At 41.4% G+C, this 19095-nt stretch overlaps 1 protein-coding gene and 1 long non-coding RNA gene across 13 annotated transcripts in view; both read right to left on the bottom strand.

Annotated features, from left to right (window-relative positions):
- The window catches only part of PTPRT (protein tyrosine phosphatase receptor type T), a 582374-nt gene that overhangs the window by 165573 nt on the left and 397706 nt on the right, over positions 1–19095 (bottom strand). For all 11 annotated transcript variants that reach the window (XM_080557602.1, XM_080557611.1, XM_080557610.1 and 8 more), the window contains one exon: positions 945–1241. In XM_080557602.1, coding sequence (XP_080413728.1) covers positions 945–1241 — 297 coding nt within the window. The remainder of the gene's footprint in view (positions 1–944; positions 1242–19095) is intronic.
- Positions 4937–19095, bottom strand: part of LOC308178655 — a 64837-nt gene continuing 50678 nt past the window's right edge. The window contains exon 2 of one of the 2 annotated variants that reach the window (XR_013939877.1): positions 4937–18865. This is a non-coding gene — a long non-coding RNA (uncharacterized lncRNA). The remainder of the gene's footprint in view (positions 18866–19095) is intronic. The other variant, XR_013939878.1, reaches the window with a different exon arrangement.

Genomic DNA, 19095 nt, shown 5'->3' with positions numbered 1-19095 from the left:
CACCTTGGCATAAAGATCTACTGGGCTGCACATCCTTATCAATATGATAGATTGATTTCCTCAGTTAAGTACAATGTAAGATTTATGTTTCATTATGGCTACAAGGCCAGCTAAAAATCCACCTACTAAAGCAAAATTTTAATGCTGTGAAAGATAACTAAATACACTTCCAAGCCTGTCTGATAAAAACCCTGTTCATTTTTCTGAAAGATCTGCCATCCTTTTATGTCCCTTGTATGATATACTGGGCTGCTAGAGCCACTTTCAGCTGACAGAAACTTAGGACAGCAACTCCTTATGGCTCTGGCAGAGGAAGAACATTCCTTTTTAACACATTAGACAAAATGGAGGCTTGCAGTCTAGGAGAGTCCTTGGTCTGAAATAGCTCAGATGGGATAATAACACTTTAACGCTTTCCATCAGTACTTCTGGAAAACTGTTCTTTTGTATCTGGAACGGAAGAGTTAGCACCAAATGAACTTAGCATCTGAGGCATATGTTACATCCAGTAGATCGAGCATTAAGAAAAGAGACACTCCGGAAAGGAAGACACCATAACTCTTTGGGGGACAGTGATGTAAAGGCACAAGGAAAAAAAGGAACTAACGCCAGAATCACATTTGCCCATACGATAAAGGAACATGCTCTGGGGGTCCTGGGTAGTTCAGGACACAACTTCTATAGAAAGCAAACCTACTGCTGTTCAGTAACAGCTCAGACTGGCGCTTGTCATTTCCAGGCACTTCAGGGAGCCCTGCCCTTTCAAGAACACTGCTGTGAAATGGAAATTATTTACACCTACAAATTTTACTTGCGTAACACACATCCTGTCCAGAGAAGCTGTTTATAAGTCTTGTGGGACAGGGGATTATGCTGTTCTTTATGACTTGAAAGTATTACTGTGTCCCCACAAAAACCAAGCAAGCAAAGCCGACATAACTTACCGTCCTCCTCAGTCTGCACAACCAATTCCTCACTCTCCATTTTGCCCTCTGGGTTAGAGAGGGCCAGCCTCAGCCTGATGGTCATGAAGGGCCGAAGACCTCGCAAAGTATAGTGGGAAGAAGTCTGGATGAGTTCCTCCGCCTCGAATTTTTGCTGGTTAAAAACATACTGGTACTGGACTGTCAGATTGTAGCTGTGGCAGCGGGTCACAGCGTAACCAAAGGGCTCCCACTGCAACGTCAGCTGCCGGGAACGGATGTCAACAACTTCCACATTCTGTGGTCCGTGGACAGGATCTGTAGAGAAAAGAACAAAATAAATAACTGAAGAAAAAAATCAATTCAACCTTAAAAGTCATCAGTCATCCATTCATATGCCTCTTTTTGGAGAGGAGGAACAAGTACATGAGGAGGTTAATGTCCAGTCCACACATGGATTCTGGCTCCTGAGCTTTCACTGGAAATCCTGTCAGAGGGCACTGACCAGAGGTCAGGCTTCCGAATCCTGTGAAACATCACTGAATCCAACAGCGGCAGCACCATTTAAGTAGCGTGGATGTTGCACTTCATTTTTACAAAACTCCCTCCCCACCCGGTAGCTTGGTGAATCCAGCCCTAAGTGATGCAAATACACAGGAGACGGCTGTCAGAGGAGAAGGAACAAACTTGTCATCAGGTACAAGAGTACAAGAACTGTGGGGCGGGCTGTTGGCCTGCCCCTGCCCCAGCCCCACTGCCCCTCCAGTTTTCAGCTCCTGGCAGGCACTTTTAAATGCCTCAGCGGTGGGGCCTACGAGCAGGCCAAGCCCCTCCTTCAGTGAGCTTTCTGAGTCATCTCAACCTTGTGCCAATAAAAGTTTTATTTCAGAGCATATCAATGCCTTGGCCTCAGCAAAGTTTCATTGCTCTTTATTATTCTTTCTACAGTATCTGTCTGAGGTAAAGTTTGAATATTCATGTGTAAGAATCATTTTCACCTGCTGTTCCTTAATTTATTTTTAACAGCATAACTCAAACGCTCTGACTACAGACTCTGCCCTTTACATAAAATATAAATGCACGCATCGCTAGACATGCAGATATAAAGAATGAAGGATGAGTTAGTAAAATCAGTGTTTGAGATATGTCAGATGGTAATAATACTACACATGTCACAGTTTATCTGACATTTCTTCAGCTTGTACAGCTCGTTTGCTTTTTTGATCAATATATATCTAAGCAAGGTAATTAGAAAATACATAATTTCACAGTTTCTTGATTTATAGCACAATTTAGTGTTTCTCCCACTTCTCCAGTTCTGTTCCTTTCATAAGCTGAAATCATGAGAGAACATTTTAATGGAAACAAAACAAGTCATATGGACTCCTAAATACCAGTTACACTTCTCTGGAAGACATTCGAAGTAGAGAAAAGGCCTTCCTGTAATTCTTGAAAGTAAAGCACACACCAGTCACACTGACTTTAACCTACTAATGCATGGGCAGAAAGCATACTGTAACAACCAGTATATTCCATGTTACTCCTGAAAAAAATATAAAAAAAAAAATCATCACACCCCAGTGACTAGCACAGTAACTGTCAATGGGAAACAGCTACTTCTGAAGTGAACATTATTCTGGGTATTTATACAGATACACATATGTGCAGCCACTTTTGGATTAGTATGGTTATTAAAGAACCAGGGGTCTAAAGGTAGTGACTGGTTTAGTATTCCACATAAGTCATGTTATTCCCCAAGCATACAGAAAACACTTCTTAAATAAGGATCTTTAGCACTTTGTGTCAGAAGTGTGTATATATATATATATATATATATATACACACACACATATATATATTGAAATTAGAAAGCTTGTATGCATATACATACCCACATACTTCTGCATAGGTGATAATCATCCCTTTACTCTAAAACCACAGAAAGAGCGTTTCTGTAGACGGCTCATATACATAATTAAGGTGAACCAAAGAATGGCTGTATGACAGCTTTCAGCCTCTAAAACTGTACGAGTAAGCACAAGATGCTTTAAGATGTGTTGAAAGAAAACCAAAACCAGATGCAGATGCTCGTCCTTCAGAACTTTCTGACGTAATCAACCTCAGACTCCACATCGGCATGGGGCTGAGACGCAGCAGAAACATTTCGTGCCACAACAATGGTGCAGCTGAAGATTGCAATTAACCTCCGTGTTAATGTTATAGCGTTTTTTAAATTACAGTTATTTTCTTTAAGTCAGTCATGTTATAGAATGAATGGGTAATGAGAGGGTGTTTGGTTTATTGATGTCAGATGTGTCGACTCTAAGGAACGGTAAGGACTCTAAGGGTAAGGCACGACTGATTCAGCATCACTTCATCAAGCTGTATGTCCAAAACCTGGACTATGGATGATTACCTGAATTTCTCAGTTATCTCACCTTGTTCACATTTGCCCTTCCCTTTCTTACATAAAACTAAGTCTCACAAGCTGGTTCATGCTGACCGGTTTCTAATTATAACTCAAAATATTACTCTAAATGCTCTAAGATATACCCTGAGACTTTCATTACAGTAACCTGCCTATAAACAGCAGACGGGTTAGTGTTACAAAGCAAGAAGCTAAACTACAGATCTCACAGACAGTCCAGAGACTCCCCCCCTACATGAACGCAGAACATCCTGCACATGTATGCTTAAAATACGAGATTCGTCAGTCCAGTGGGGTGGGAAGAGATCGGGATGCTGTCAAGAAAAGAGGAATGGGATGCACATTTCTGAAATACCCATAGCCTCAGGAGTTTTCAAGAGCAGGTGTCAAGATTTGACATCTAATGGCCTTGCAGATTCTTGAACAAAGGGGAATGAATAAATAAGTAAAAACTATTTAAATGTTAGGTTCAGAGAGAAACAAATGAGACTGAAATTAAATAAACAAATTGAAGCAAGACCTAGAGCTTTATATTCACTCTGGCTCCCTTCTCTCACTTTCAATCACCTTTTTCTGAAAACAAACTATATAACTTTGAAAATGTTTTCCTGCAGTCACACACTCCAGCATAAGCCATTGAAACTCATTTTCATAGATGAGATTTTGTATTGTTTTTAAAGGATGGTGGTTCTACTAGATTCTCTATTTAATTCCTTCTGCACTTTAAAAATGTATATACCTTTCTGTTTCAATCTTAATCTCAAAATTTCTGTAGTACCTCCCCTGGGAATCTACTGTATAACATCAACTATTTTTCATACAATCACTTATTTTCCCCAATTCCCCAATTGAATATTGCATGCAATTCTGGGCTCCACAAGATAAAAAAAAGCATGTTCAAGTACTTGAACATGTCCAGAGGAGGCCAACAGCGCTGGTGAAAGAGCTGGAAGGCACGTGCTGTGAGGAGAGGCTGAGAGAATGGCACAGAGCTGCACCAGGAGGGCTTCAGACAGGACATTAGCAAAAAGTTTCTTTACTGTGAGGGTGGTCAAACACTGGAAAGGAACGGGCTTCCTAGAGAGGTGGTGTCCCATGCCTTTCAGTGCTCAAGAGGCATTTGTACAATGCCCTCAAGAATTTGCTTTGATTTTTAGTTAGCCCTGAAGTAATCAGGCAGTTGGACTCAATAACCTTTGCAGGTCCCTTTGAACTGAACTATTCTATTCTATATAATCCTCTGCTACTCTAAGTATCTGAAGACTGGATGAACTGCTCCATTTCTGTATTCCTGGAATTATAGCTTCACAATAAAGCAAGGAGAAACCTAAAAATTATTACTTGGTTAGTTTAAGAGACGCTGCTAATATAGATTTCAACTTCAGCTGCACAAAAAAAAAACAACTACCACCAAAGCAAGACAAACAAACTGACCCAATTTGAACAGTTATGGATCATACATATTAAGACATCTGAGTAACCTGCATAAATTGAAGTTTCTAACTGTCCTGAGACCTTGGAAAACCCATGGAAATTCTTAGCAGGCAGCAGCAATGGAACAGCTGTCACTGACGTATTAAAACTAGTCTTGAATCCATGCAAAGAAATCATACTCCCTGGGATTTCACTGTGCAAGCATTGTATTTTCATTTCAGCCTGGTTGAACTGCTAATTACATCAAAACCAAGGATTGAACAGCATTTTTTAATACCACATCTCCCAGCATTGCTTCAATATCTATCATTACTTTGGTAGGCCGCAGCACTTTTCAGGTCAGGAACCTTTCTGAACTGGCCGTGATGGGCACGTGGCAAGGATGGACACAAACTCTCCCAACAGGTCCTTCGGGTGTGCTCCAAGTCCTCAGTCCACGCAAGTGGAGGGTTTTGACCCAACAGCAACCTGCACTGTTCAGGGACTGCATCTCCTGCTATCACCATTTCACAGAAAGTTGACTTTTACGACCGGTTTTATAATTTTCTTATTGAGTTTTACAGATCTAATTTTGTTCGCTGTAGTTGCCGTACTCAAGGTGAGGTGTGAAAAAGGCAAAGGTTGATTTAGGTTATTAATAACAATTGTCTCTGCTTCATACCCCGCCATGCAGGGCAGAACAGCGAGGAAAGGAAGTAACAGCAAAGCACCAGGGTTTGAACACGGAGCTAAGGCTGAGCAGTGAAGTTAAACAGAGACAATCAGCTGCTGCCCTTCAGGTCAACTACCTGCTGCAGGAGCCTAATTGCAAGAAATTGTTACTGTCAGTGCAGACATGACATTGAGTGGAAGATGTCCATACTGCTCTGAGGCCCCATCGCCCATGTCTGCTGACCCTTAAGAGAGCACGAGGCAGAGTTCATTAGCAGTGCAGGTGACCACTGATTGAATCCTGTTTCCCCGCAGTGGGTTACAGGGACTGAGAATGCACAAAAGGAATAAAGACAAGCATGACAGGTGTAGCAGCTTTCCCAGAGTCCTAACTGATGTTTTCTGAGAAAGCAGAGAAGGAAAACGCATGCAAGTCCAATTCCTGCCTTCCACTTGACACAGCCACACCTGAGCTCATCGTCAGTCACTCCAAGGAGTTGAGACAGTGACTACTTTCCACGCAACAGCAACACAATTCTGATCACCAGTGAATCAGTAAATAGGATGTTTCCCTTTATAGATTCCTACCAGTTCCACAAAGACATCATTCTTGTTCTGCAGATAGAAAACCAAACAGTAATATGTCTGACAATGATTCGATTCCAGGTACTCTCTATCTCACCTTTATCTCCTATTTCTCATCTTCCTCTTTAAATTTCCATACGATGAAGCAAGCCTAAGGAAACATACCTACTAGCAAACTAACATAGCGAGATAAAACAAAGCAAAAGCATTCAGCTGGTATGCCTTAAATATCCAATTCAATTGTGTGATGGCTCAGGATAAAACAGCGAACTCCACCGTGAGTGCTGTTCATCTCTTCAAAGACAAACTGACAGATGAGTTGCTCTATAAATGCCTTCCTTATCAATGTCCTACACAGGGACATTTCCGAACATCGGACAACTCTGCGCATTCCTGAAGTGCAGCATGTCTTTTTGGTGACAGAGATCCTGTGCTGAGCGTCGCAACTCATTCAGATGCTGCTCATCATATTTCAATGCCTTCCTAGCCTGAATGTGGTCTAAATGCCTTTTCAGACACGACAGATAAAAACACTGATTAAGCAGAGTTCCTTAGTCTGCCAATACCATAAAAGTGCTTTAGCTTTGCCCTTTTTTGCATAAAGAAAATTTCCCTAAAATTTGAAACATTTTTTTAAAGCAGTTTGGGTGCCACTGCTCAAAAGACAGTGCAGACAAAGCTGAAGGTGATTACAGAGAAATGCACGTTCTTGCTTGTTCTGAGAGAAGAATCCTAGAATCACAGACTTCCAAAATCTTCAAGACTCCCGACAGAGAAAAGAAGACAACAGTCCAGACTAAAACAACAACATGGCCACAGAACAACCTGTTTGTTGAGATATCTACAATCACCTAAACCCCAAGCCACACACAAAGAAATAGGTGTCATTACGCTGATGAACTAAAATAGGCCATTTGATGGCATTCTCTGAGACATATAGAAGGAGCACTGTCGCATAGCTGAAGCTATTGTAAAAGAAAGATAAGTTAGATAATGGAGTACATGCTTAGATAAGCTAGGGACTGAGCTCTCGCAACAGTTAACATGAGCATTTCACCTCAGTTCACAGTACATTTTCTTCATTTTTTTTATTGATCTGCTTTTGTTTCAGTTGCAAATTTTACTTTGAATTCTGCATCAAAAGAAACCCAAGATTTCAATTTTTTTTTAAAAACGGAAACTTATTTCATGGGTTACAAAACCCATAAACATCCTCTAATCTCATAGAGATTGTTCAACAAAACCAAGACCAAAAAAAAAAGAAAAAAATCGACCCAAACACCCTTAAACTCAGCTGAGATCCATCTTTCTGAGAAGTCTGAGACCTTCCAACTTGTTCCCAAAGGCACCTCTCATACTCGCAGACCCAGGTCCGGCGCACCAGCAGGCAACTCAGAGCCTACCCCAGCACCGCCGGTGCTTGCTCTAACCCACACCCACAGCTGAGCTGCCAAACCTCCACTCGTAAACAACTTCAAGATAATGAAGCACTACCTTTTGTAAAAAAAAAAAAAAAAAAACGAAACAGAAAAGAAAAAAGAGGTTTATTAGCATCTGTTTAAATGGAGTTTTTCATTAGAGTTTGAAATGGTAAAGAGAAAGCTTTCTTCTTCTTGTACCTAAAACTATTGTTCCCTAACAAACTTAAAAATAATCATTTAAAGCAACAATAAAGGGTAATTACTGATTTTATTAAAAACATCTATCATGGATACACTTAGTGGTGGTATTCCATGGCTGGGAACAAAATGTACATTACTGAGCATTCTGATGATTAAATACAAAAGCATAATTAAATATGCTAATGAAAGTGAAATTACAAAGCAGGTAAACCACTTTTTTGGCAAGCACAATAAAATGCTTTTTTCCCCACAAATCTGTTTATTTTATTATGTATAAATAAAACATTTATTTTAGCTATTTTATTAACACGCATGTGCATTTATTTTTACCACCTCTTTCCGTGTGTACTTCTGCTGTTAGCTTCAAATGGAATATGTGGAAAAGATTACAATAATATATATATATAAGCTAGTTTCTGACAAAAAAATAAATTATCTCCGTAAAAATAAATAAGGTAATCAAAATAGTGGGTAAGCAAATGTTTGAGAGGTTTTCTCTACACAGTTGCGGGTCTGTTGAATTATTCCGAAGAGCAGAGAGAGAGGCATTGCTCCCTCAGATAGGCTCCCTCACATTTGTAACTGCAGCTTCCTTTTATGTCTGTGCAATCTGCAAGAGAAATTCTCTCTGCTCTTTTGGAAGCCTTTCAAAAACAAACAAAAGCCGTGGAAAATATTTTTCCATTTCCACTTCTCAGTCTAGTAGAAGGAGCTATCAGCTTGTGAAGCGTGGGGTCTGTGTGGGCTATTGAAATACCTTAATTGCCCTAAGCCATTTGGGGCTTGTCCGGTTTTCTCGAGGTTCAAGAGAAGCAGCAACTCCCTTTTTCACCAGCAACGGGCAGTCAGATTCGAGGAATATCTATATGATAAGGACTAGCTGATTTCCCTGTACTTGATGATATCTAAAGGGATTTTCTCTCTACAGTATACCATATTGACAGAAAAAAACGATATTTTCAATTGCTAAGAATGCTAAGATTGAATAATTACTTAGGCAAAGCAGATAATGTCACAACTGTAAAAATAAGGCTGGACGAAGGAGAAGTCCTCGGGAGTGGGTGGTTGGATATTCAGCTACTGTAAGAGATGTCAGAGATGGTATCCAGAGATGTCAACCAGTTTCTTCCCCCAGTTTCTCCTTTAACTAGACCAGGAGTCTTTCAAATTCCTGCGGCTGCGTACTGGTTGCAAAGTATTTCAGAAACCTATTTTCATACAGGGTCTAAATGCAATTTATGGCCAGCTGTTTAATTCTAATTTCATGCTCATGTCTTCCTTACACCAGAGTGTTGAAGTCAGCAATGCAATACCATTAATGCCATGGATGGTTAACGATTATGTGAATGTACATATTTGAACAAATGTTCATTTCAAAATGCTATAGATACACTTTGGGATGGTGGAAGAAAGATAAAAGTTTGCTCTGACCAAAATCAATGCACCGTATTTAGCCCAATAATTGCCCATTTCCTAGGATATGGTTGCACTTTTAACTTACACAAAAAATAAAACAGAATAACTTCCTCCCTAAGCTTATCTGGTCCTATAATTTCTGTTCAAAGATGTCCATGTCCCCAAGCAGGAAGCCATTCCCATTTTTTCTGGATTTTCTGCTTCAGTTAATGAGCCAGACTTGTTACAGTGCATCAGCAAAAATCCAGCTGTGCTTCAACACCTGCTCACAAGAGGGGCAGAAGAAAAACCTCCTCCAGCATCTTTCTGTAGGTGCCAATTATCCAGCACCAAGTTACAAATGGCAAATGTCCCCTCACTTGCTTTACAATTGGCTCCAAGCACTTAACTCAGCTTTGTGAACTCATTGGGATGTCATTAGGCAGTAGCATCAACATGCAACTTCTCCAGGTATTTGCCAGAATCACAGCAGCCAGACGCATTGTAGAACAGGGTTGATCAAATTTTTGCCTTTGGGACTTTTTCCACCAATAGTTCATCTGCTTTAAGTACACCCACAGCTCTCAAATGGCACAGAGAACCAGGATCTCTGCTCTTTCTGCATTTTTTCATCTTTGCAGCGAAGAAGCAAGCAAATGTCTCATGAAAGGAGGAGTCCTGGGAAGAAGCGAGAGAAAAGCTCCAAGAGAGCAGAGTGCAAGGGGCAGGACCAGCACTTCTTTACCACCATTTATATCTCATCGGTGTACCACTAAAAAAAAACTCATAGAATTTCTGTACAGACATTATGCACAAGAAAAATACACATAAACTAGTTCTTTAGGAACACTGTCAAGCCTAGTAAGAGATAGCTTCTAATGCAGGTAGGGCTCTTAGTGTAATCGGAACATACACGCCTTTGTGTCAGGATTGTTAATAGCCCCAACACTCACTTTTTAAAGTCTCATTGAAATCCTAGTCTTTCTTTTTGCCCAAAATATCTTTTTTTTTTTTTTTTTGATGGATTAACAGCCCAGAAGCGACTCAGTTCTAAACAACTCCAACTTGTTCCCAGTACTTGTAACCTCCCTGCTGCTGCAGGGCACCACTGCACTGCTACAGGTTCCTGCCATCAGCCATGCCCAGAGTTCATCCACTCCGTGCTCCATGCTGCAAGAGGTGTGAGCCTGCAGCAGTCAAGGTGCTGCTCCTTCAGGAAGGCTACCAAGTGGGTGAGCTCTCCTCTGGGCTCACGGCAGAGCTGACTTTATCCAGGAAGATACCCCAGGGACAACTCAGACCGCCTTATTGTTAAAAGCAAACCAAAAAAAAATAGTAGGGTTGTCCAACAAATATCAAATTACTGCTGCTTTCTTTTGCTCAACACTATTTTATAACAGAAAGCTGTTAACTTCCCATTCTTAATCCTTATTTGCTGTGTAGGCTGGGACACATCCTTTAAAACTCTTCTGAGCTCATCCACATAGCAAAGCAAGCAATTAGCAGCCAGCTGTAGTTTTACAAGGGTATTAGCAGAGCTTTTTTTAATAGCCATGGAAGGCACTTACAGGGGACAGCATTGCATGAACTTGTGCACACCTACACGTGTGCACACATCGTCCCTCCACATGGCCAATTCCATGCTGGAAGCATTCACCCACACTGTTTATAGCTTGCTCAGAGAATGAAACTAGGCCGTCATGAGGAGACTTTCTGCAGTCTCCAGAAGGGAAAAAGGTGAAGAATATAATGAAGATTCGAGAGCCCTGCAGAGGATGCTGGTGTTCAGTTTTTAAGCTTCCCTACAAAGTCCTATACTAGTGCATTTCTCTTGGAACTAGAAACCTGAGCCTCGGATTTAATGAAGGAAGGTCAACCCTAATGGACCTAGAGGTATAGAGGCATAAAATGGACTGTCTGTATGACAGACACTGGCCATGTCCTCATCTACAGCCCAACGGAAACACAGAGGAAGATTTACGGCTCTGCTTACTTTCTTCATCTCATTGGCAGTAGCAGGCGATCAGTCCTCCACCAGCAGGAAATGAGCTTCACCATGACCAAAGAGCTGTGCTGCTACAACCAGCCACTCAGATACACGACACTGGAAGACAGTGGGAGACTGGTGGCTTTCACGTGGATCCCACGAGGCTGGAGTGCAAGACCTGCATCTGGTTTTGGGGGCACAATGCCCTCTTTGGGTTCCAAAACATAGGTGGTGAAACGACGTCTGGAGGTTACAATGCTAATGAGCAAGTTAGTTAGTCGTGCCCTAAAAGTGAGGGCAAGGCTCATTTGTCCACATCAAGATCTTTATACTTTAAAGTGTTTTTTTGTTGTTGTTGTTGATTTCTTCTGGGTGAATGAAGCTCTTGCACTTGCCATTTCTTACTGCATACAAAAGAAAGAACCGAAGTGGAAAAAAAAGCAGCGTGTTTTGTTTTCGGCAACTATGGCTTGATTCTTTGCTGCCATGGCTTTAACAACAAGGCTTGAAGGAAGTAGATGAGCATTCATGTGTTAAAAAAAGCCTATGTTTTTAACAGAATTAGGCAGCTGAGCTCATTTCCACCCCATTAGGATCAGTCTATGAGACAGTGCTGCCAAATGAAAGCGCAAGAGATTAGTTTTCCCCTCACTAGCCTAAGCAACGCTCTGGGCGCCAAATACAGATCACGACACTTTTCAGGGATATTGCAAAGCTCGTGCAGGGAACTGATCCAGATCCTGCCTTTCAATTTCTCAGCAAAGCTATTTCCACACAAATACACCACTGTGCCCTGAAAGAGTTTATTTTGAAATGGAAAGAGGAGAAAGGATGTAGATTCTTATTGGAAATCCATTTGCTGAAAGTGTGTTAAGGAAGCTAAGTTTCTAAGAAAAGATCTGTTAATATGTCACTGAAACATTCCAATAACCACTGCCACAGCTTGGCATCACAGGTCTGCTAGTTGTAGCAGCATTTATGGCGAGACACCCTTTTTGTTCATTTCATGTAGCCTTGAATTAATATACAGAAAAGACTGTGTTACTAATTTCTTTTTCCTCTAATACTCCTACCTAAAACAAGTGCTGAAAAAAATCACTTTGATGGTTGGTTGTCCTCCAGCTGTTAATAATTTCCTTCTCTTCAGAGCAGAGGGTAATAAAGAAGGGCAGAGAAAAAAATAGTTACTGCTTTACTATTAAAATAACAATATTCCTACCAGATAGGCATTAGCATTTGCTCCCTAGATAGTTATAATTCATCTCAAGCAGCAGAATATTAGATATGTCAGGGATCTCCAACTGGCATCCACTCAGCTCCACTCTCTCAAGACTTACAGATGCAACCACTTTCTCTTCCCTATTAATCTTCAGAAAACCTCCTGTGAAGCTCAATATCCAAGAGCATTACAGCTACAAAGTGAAGCAATCAGTTGTTGGGACCAGCTGGTATTAGGGTTGCATGTGCAATGTGAACGTTTATTATTCGTGCATACATACCGTGCCTGTGGTGGGCCTGAGATTTTTAAGCACCGAAGGTATCAGGGGACACAAAAAGAGCTCGTCTAACCCCTCCAGTACGAGGGTGTCAGCCTGATCCCCATCAGTGACTGGGTCTTAGTCTCAGACCTCCTTCATGCATTCCTCTTCCATCCTCAGAAGATGTCCCAGCTCCCACTCCCCATGCCCAGCTGCCCTATGCAAACATCTACTTTCCTATCCTCTTCTCCCAATTCTTCTTTAAAGCTACCTCCCCATTTCCCCTCTGCCAACTCTCCAGTGTAGAGTTCAGCTCCAGCAGATTTCTCCTCCAGACCGACCGAGCACAGCGGGGGACACCTTTTCCTCTAGAGGCCTAAGGATCCTTTCACTTCCAGTCCTGGGCTCAACCTTGGACAGGCCAAGAACAACTCAGAGAAACTGAAGCCTTTTCAAAATTTAGCTATTACCGTCTGTGAACCTTCTCCTGCATATAAATGGGCTATAATTTTTCTTCCATTTCATCTAATTTAATTGCACAGATTGTGATAGGTTTTCAAGTTGACAGGAGAGAAAAAAAACAAAACTACACCACAAAATGCAGAGTGAAGGGTTAGCCTTAGAGATGGATCATCAACTGCTTCCTCTGGAAGACGTAAGCTCAAGCTTAAAAACTGAATAATGGTTATGGAAATGGTTAAAGATTTCCAAAGCATTCACCATGCTGCAGGTTTCGTACTTCTAGCATCTCAGCCCCAATAACACAATCTGACAGGCCCTAACGAGACAGTCCTTACAATGGACCACAGGAAGCTTCAGGCCACAGACGCTGCTGCCTGCTGCACCTCCAGCCCTTCCCGGTGTTTCCTCTTTACATCATGTCTAGATTAATCTATATTCCCAGGCAAACTCTCCTTGTGTACATAACAACATAGTTAAGGTAGTATACACAAGAGGAACGTTCAGCTGGTTTTCATATTGAGGCTAAGATCCTGGAGCACGGATTCCCTTTCTCTACGTGCCTATCATAGCACCTCACACAAAACGGAAGGCTTTCACAATATTTGCTGAAGTATGCATATGAAATTGTTTAAAAAAAAATCAAGACTATTAGACGGAAAATAATGTAAGGCTCAAGTTCAGTGGAAAACACTGCAGAGAAAAGGACTACAAAGGACCCAAATTCCTCTGCACATCACAGTGGAGACATGAAAACGCTCGACACAAAAGGCTTGGCTAACGACTGCCTACATTCATTACCACTACATCTAATGGAAACACTAACCCTTGCCTTCATTATACTTCCCAAAAGAACACAAAAATAAAAAGACAATGACCAGCTCTCAGCACCAAATTAAAATTTAGGAGGTCAATCACAGCAGGTAAAAAGCTGTTCTTGTTTTCTGATACTCAGTGTATCTGCCTTATTCGTTGTCTATGTTCTCTAATGCAGACACTGCTAGCAGTATTAAATAGTACAAGACCACCTAATGGAAACCTAACAGCTCGGGGAAGCGTTCGGTACCAGTATACTCATCAAAATAAAATTCTCCGGTGAGAGCAGTTTATTGATTTGTGTATTTTACTTTCTCTGGGATTATTGTTCAATTACTTTTATCCTCGGAGATGAAAGCAGCTGAATGTAACATCAAAAGGGGATAGAAAAAGTCGCATGTTTCAATTTTTCTTTCAAATCTGCATAATATCCATTACAGATCCGATTTTCAAGAGAGCCCTCTGAGAGCAACAGTGGAGGGTAACTGCATCAGACATATAACCCATCTACATTTTCTCTTAATTATTTTGGCAGAAGCTAGCATCTTTTCCATAAAGCAAATGACAGCCTGCAGAAGCCACCTGACCACAGCTCCCTTCATCAGGTTAACCACTTGCTAATCGTTGATATGATTAGTAGTTTATCACCACTTATAAATACATACACAGCATAAAATTTCCACTACTAACTTGTAGTACCATTAAAGAGCTTTAAGCATGGTGGTGGTCAAGAGACCATGAAAATGACATTTTGCTGGTCTGCATTCATTCTTCACTAAAAGCTTTTCATGCTCTGTTTGCATGAAAAAAAAATAGATTCTTATAATTGCCAACCCTCTGTTCTTACCATGGGACATAGTCCCTTGTCATTTTTGTTTTGCTACACACATCACGACCAGCGCAGCAAATGGAATCAGGATCTCGCTGTCTCGTTTGAGAGGCACATGTAAGAGGAATTGAACAGTGCTCCTTTCCATCCGCAGGAAGTGAGCTTTGCTCCGCAGCCATCGTGTGAAACTGGCTTAAGGTCTTCAAATATGAAAAGCCGCACGCTCTAAAGTTAAAACTCCACAAGGATGGTTTTATAATGAATAGTGAACCAGCAGAATAGTTGCTGTGTTTTATGCGGCAGGGACATTAGCACCATAGTTCAACCTGCAAGTGGTACCCTCAGTGATCACAACCCTCAACTGTAAAACTCATCAGACAGATGACCTTACTAGCAACCACATAGCCACTGACAGCATGAACATGCATTTTGTTAAAGGCAGGAGTGCAATAAAATTGTGAATTTAAAAAAATACTCACACTTCCCAACGTACACTTTTGAGGAGTAATTGTTTTCTTAGCTGTAAGAGGTACTATCCATTTTAGATACCGATAGTTCAGTACCGTGACTTGGCTCCTAGCTGCTCCTAGAGCAGACTGTGTGCTTGCCTATACAGCTAAGAGGAAGAGTGCTTCCTGAATTCACAGAGGAAGCATGTTTAGCTATAGACTGGACCAGAAAGCCACTCTGAGACCAGACAGAAATGGAACACTGGAGGTCCCGACCATTGCAGATGGATTTTTATTGCAGTTGAGCTACTCATCTGCCGAGGTGTTTTGTCTTTTTACAACAAGCTGTTGTACAATGAGGTCCCTGCAAAGCTATTTCAGAAAAAGTTGGAATGTAAAGCACATTGCTTTTCTTTTAGTGATGCAATTACGATCCTTAAGTCATGAATATTACTGAACTTTAAAATATTGTTTCTAGGGGCAATAGATTTTACCCAAAGTGATATTAGTGCTCCACCTCTACATTAAAGAAAAATCACTTGAGAACTTGCAGCAACACATTTAAAGTCCATTAGTATGCGTTTTCAAATGTCATGCCTTGAATGAGACAGTCAAATTCCTGAATCAATCAGCCAAAGGGAATTATTTTACTCAGAAGTTATGTGAATAGAAAGTAGCAGAAAACAGTAAAGCGTAGAATAACTTTGCATTGGAACTTAAACACTTAAAATTGTTTTTTTGGTGAAATAAGAAGCAACAGACTATGTGCACCTCCTGGGATGATGAATTGCAGAACATTTTAGTGTAGGTTGGTTGGTTTTTTTTTGTTTGTTTGTTTTTTCCTGTAGTAGACCAAGGGTTGGGTTTTGTTCTGCCCTATAAGTATTGCCCAGGATGCTGTTCGGTGCCTGAACACTAGCTCGCTAGTTGGGTACACATCAAACACAAGGACAAACACAGCATTTGCCAGCTGCAGTTTGTCTACAGGCACAGTCTGCATCTGTATTTTTGATGTCGTGCTCATTCTCAGCTAAGTTTTCAAATACATGCATGAATCGATATGCAAAATAGGCAACGCATAGTTTCTACAGTTATAAATTCTGCTCTGGAGTATCCTTGTATGCTGGCTGACTCACACGCATGGCAGATTCTGACCTCAGTGCTGAAATAACATTAGAGGCTATGAATCCCTTCCGTCCTGGCTCACATCCCATTATCCCAGCACAGCATATTTAACATATTCGTAAGATAACTCTCATTCATCTGAATACTTTGCATGCTTTGATGGCTTTCAAATACAGAAGTGAATGAACTCAGCAGGAAATCTCCAAAAATTTACCATGAATCATACTGCCCTTCATTTCCAGTGTGGCATTTGCGTTATCTTCTGTTTGTTTTTACCTGCCAGCAACTCCACTCAAATCAAAGAGATATATTTTTTCCCTGCAGACAGACAGCAGTGGTGGTACCTTCAATGTGAAAGACAGACAGTATATAAGATCAATCAGTATCAACAGTCGCTGATTTTATTTCTTTCACGCAATCTCTGAGCTGGTCTGATAAGCATTTAATCCAGAGCAACCACTGCTGGTGAAGCATCTTGTCTAAAAGCAGACAACTAAATAATCTTGTGACCTGGTCCTGCATAAGAGTGAAGATAGTTGATGGGGAAAAAGTCACCTACCATCATTTTCATATTTTCTTTTATAATGATGGGCCAGTAGTAACCAATAGAGCATTAAAAAAATACACTCTGTATTAGCAAATGGCAAGGGAAATAACCTTCTGATTAAAATGTAGCTAAGAAAAATCTATCAGGTTTTAAAGTAGACCTCAGTAATTGTACAGAGAAAAAAAGATTTTGCATCATAATGAGTAGCAAAATAAGGCAATGAGACTTGTTAGTCTAACAGACCCTCTCCAGTTAGATGAATCACACTGAAAATATCTTATAAAAATGAGAAAACACCTTGAAGCAAGTCACAATTCGTAGCAGACCCATTCATTCAAAGCTCGAGCCTTTTGCACGAACTACTTTCTAATTATTCCGTATTAGAACACTACACTTGGTGTTTGCAGAGATTTGTGATAACGCTGGGTGAAATCCTCTGCAAAACTCAAAAATGAAACACGGAGGCTCCCAAGCACCATATAGAGCAACAAGGAAACATCTGACCTAAGACAGCCATTTAAATGGGAACTGAGGTTTACATGTTTTGCTGGAAAGACAACCATTGCCATTAGAATCCTAGAACCACTAAGGTTGGAAAAGACCTCCAAGATCATCTGGTCCAACCATCCCCCTACTACCAATGTCACCCACTAAGCCATGTCCCCAAGCATCACGTCCAACCTTTCCTTGAACACCCCCAGGGACGGTGACTCCACCACCTCCCTGGACAACCCGTCCCAATGCCTGACTGCTCTTTCTGAGAAGAAATGCCTCCTCATTTCCAACCTGAACCTCCCCTCGTGCAACTTGAGGCCATTCCCTCTAGTCCTATCACTAGTTACCTGTGAGAAGAGGCCGACCCCCAGCTCCCCACACCTTCCTTTCAGGTAGTTGCAGAGAGCAATGCGGTCTCCCCTGAGCCTCCTCTTTTCCAGACCAAACAACCCCAGCTCCCTCAGCCGCTCCTCACAGGACTTGTGTCCCAGGCCCCTCACCAGCTTCGTAGCCCTTCTCTGGACATGCTCCAGGGCCTCGATGTCCTTCTTGCAGTGAGGGGCCCAAAACTGAACACAGCACTCGAGGTGCGGCCTCACCAGAGCAGAGTACAGGGGGACGATCACCTCCCTGCTCCTGCTGGCTGCACTATGCCTGACACAAGCCAGGGTGCTGTGGGCCTTCTTGGCCACCTGTGCACACTGCTGGCTCATGTTGAGGCAAGCATCAGTCAGCACCCCCAGATCCTTTTCCTCTGCACAGCTTTCCAGCCATTCGGCCCCAAGCCTGTAGCGCTGCACAGGGTTGTTGTGCCCCAAGTGCAGGACCCAGTACTTAGCCATGTTGAACCTCATCCCATGGGTCCATCGACCCATCCTGTCCAGGTCCCTCTGCAGGGCCTTCCTGCCCTCTGGCGGATCGACACTTCCCCCCCAGTTTGGTGTTGTCTGCAATTATTTTGGCACAGAAGAGGCTCAGGCTGAGTTTCTTTAAATAAATGTGCAGGCATCAACTAGCTGGAAAAAAACAAAAGTGCTGCTTTCTCACACAGTAATTATGACAGGATTATCAATTTAAGAAAAAGTATATTAAGAAGGATTATATCTACAATTGAACTCAAGCTCAAAACTGATATCGTGTATACAAATAAAGAAAATCACTGGACTGCCATTTCACTTTTGCTGAACATTTTTCTGGGTGCTTCTTCATTCTCATGCTGTACTTTGTACCAAAGTCTACAGTGCCTGGGTACGGTAAAGGTGATTCCAGCTCCATGTATATAATAGGAAGCCAGATGGCCGCATAAGGGTTAATGAACAAGATTTAAAAAATTCTAAGAACAGTTTCTAAGTTAGAGATTACCCATACAGTATTAATCTCTTTATATACTTCCATAGCAACTGCTACAAAAGTACACCAAAAAAAGTTCAGTGTTATTATACAGGAAGCTGTATAAGGAGATTTCTGTACCAACTCATAGCAGTTCAAATTTGTAACTTCAATTTTTGTCAAAAGTATTACTGCAACGAGACTTGCACTTGATTGGAATAAATTCATCAGAGTCAGTTTGAATAACACATCCACTTGCAGGTAGTCTCATTATAGAGGCAATGCATCCAGCGACAGCTCCCAGGGTGTCAGACTGAGAAAAGGAAGCAAAGCAATAACCTTTTCACTGTGCAGCAGGGTCTACCATCTAGCCAAGTTCTTTAAAGGTATCAAAGTTAAGGGCTTCAGGCCCATTACACCTCAGCTTAATAAATATAGGAACTTCTTAATGCCAAAAGATAAAACTCCAGCCCTGCAAACAGAAGACGTCATTGTGCCGGATGAGATGCAAGGAATATTGCTGTTACATGTAAAATCCTCTTT

This window comes from Anser brachyrhynchus, assembly GCF_964034855.1.
Source record: "Anser brachyrhynchus genome assembly, chromosome: 16".
NCBI lineage: Eukaryota > Metazoa > Chordata > Aves > Anseriformes > Anatidae > Anser > Anser brachyrhynchus.
The sequence above is the reverse complement of the archived record's forward strand: the minus strand, read 5'-3'. Positions and strand labels throughout refer to the sequence as shown.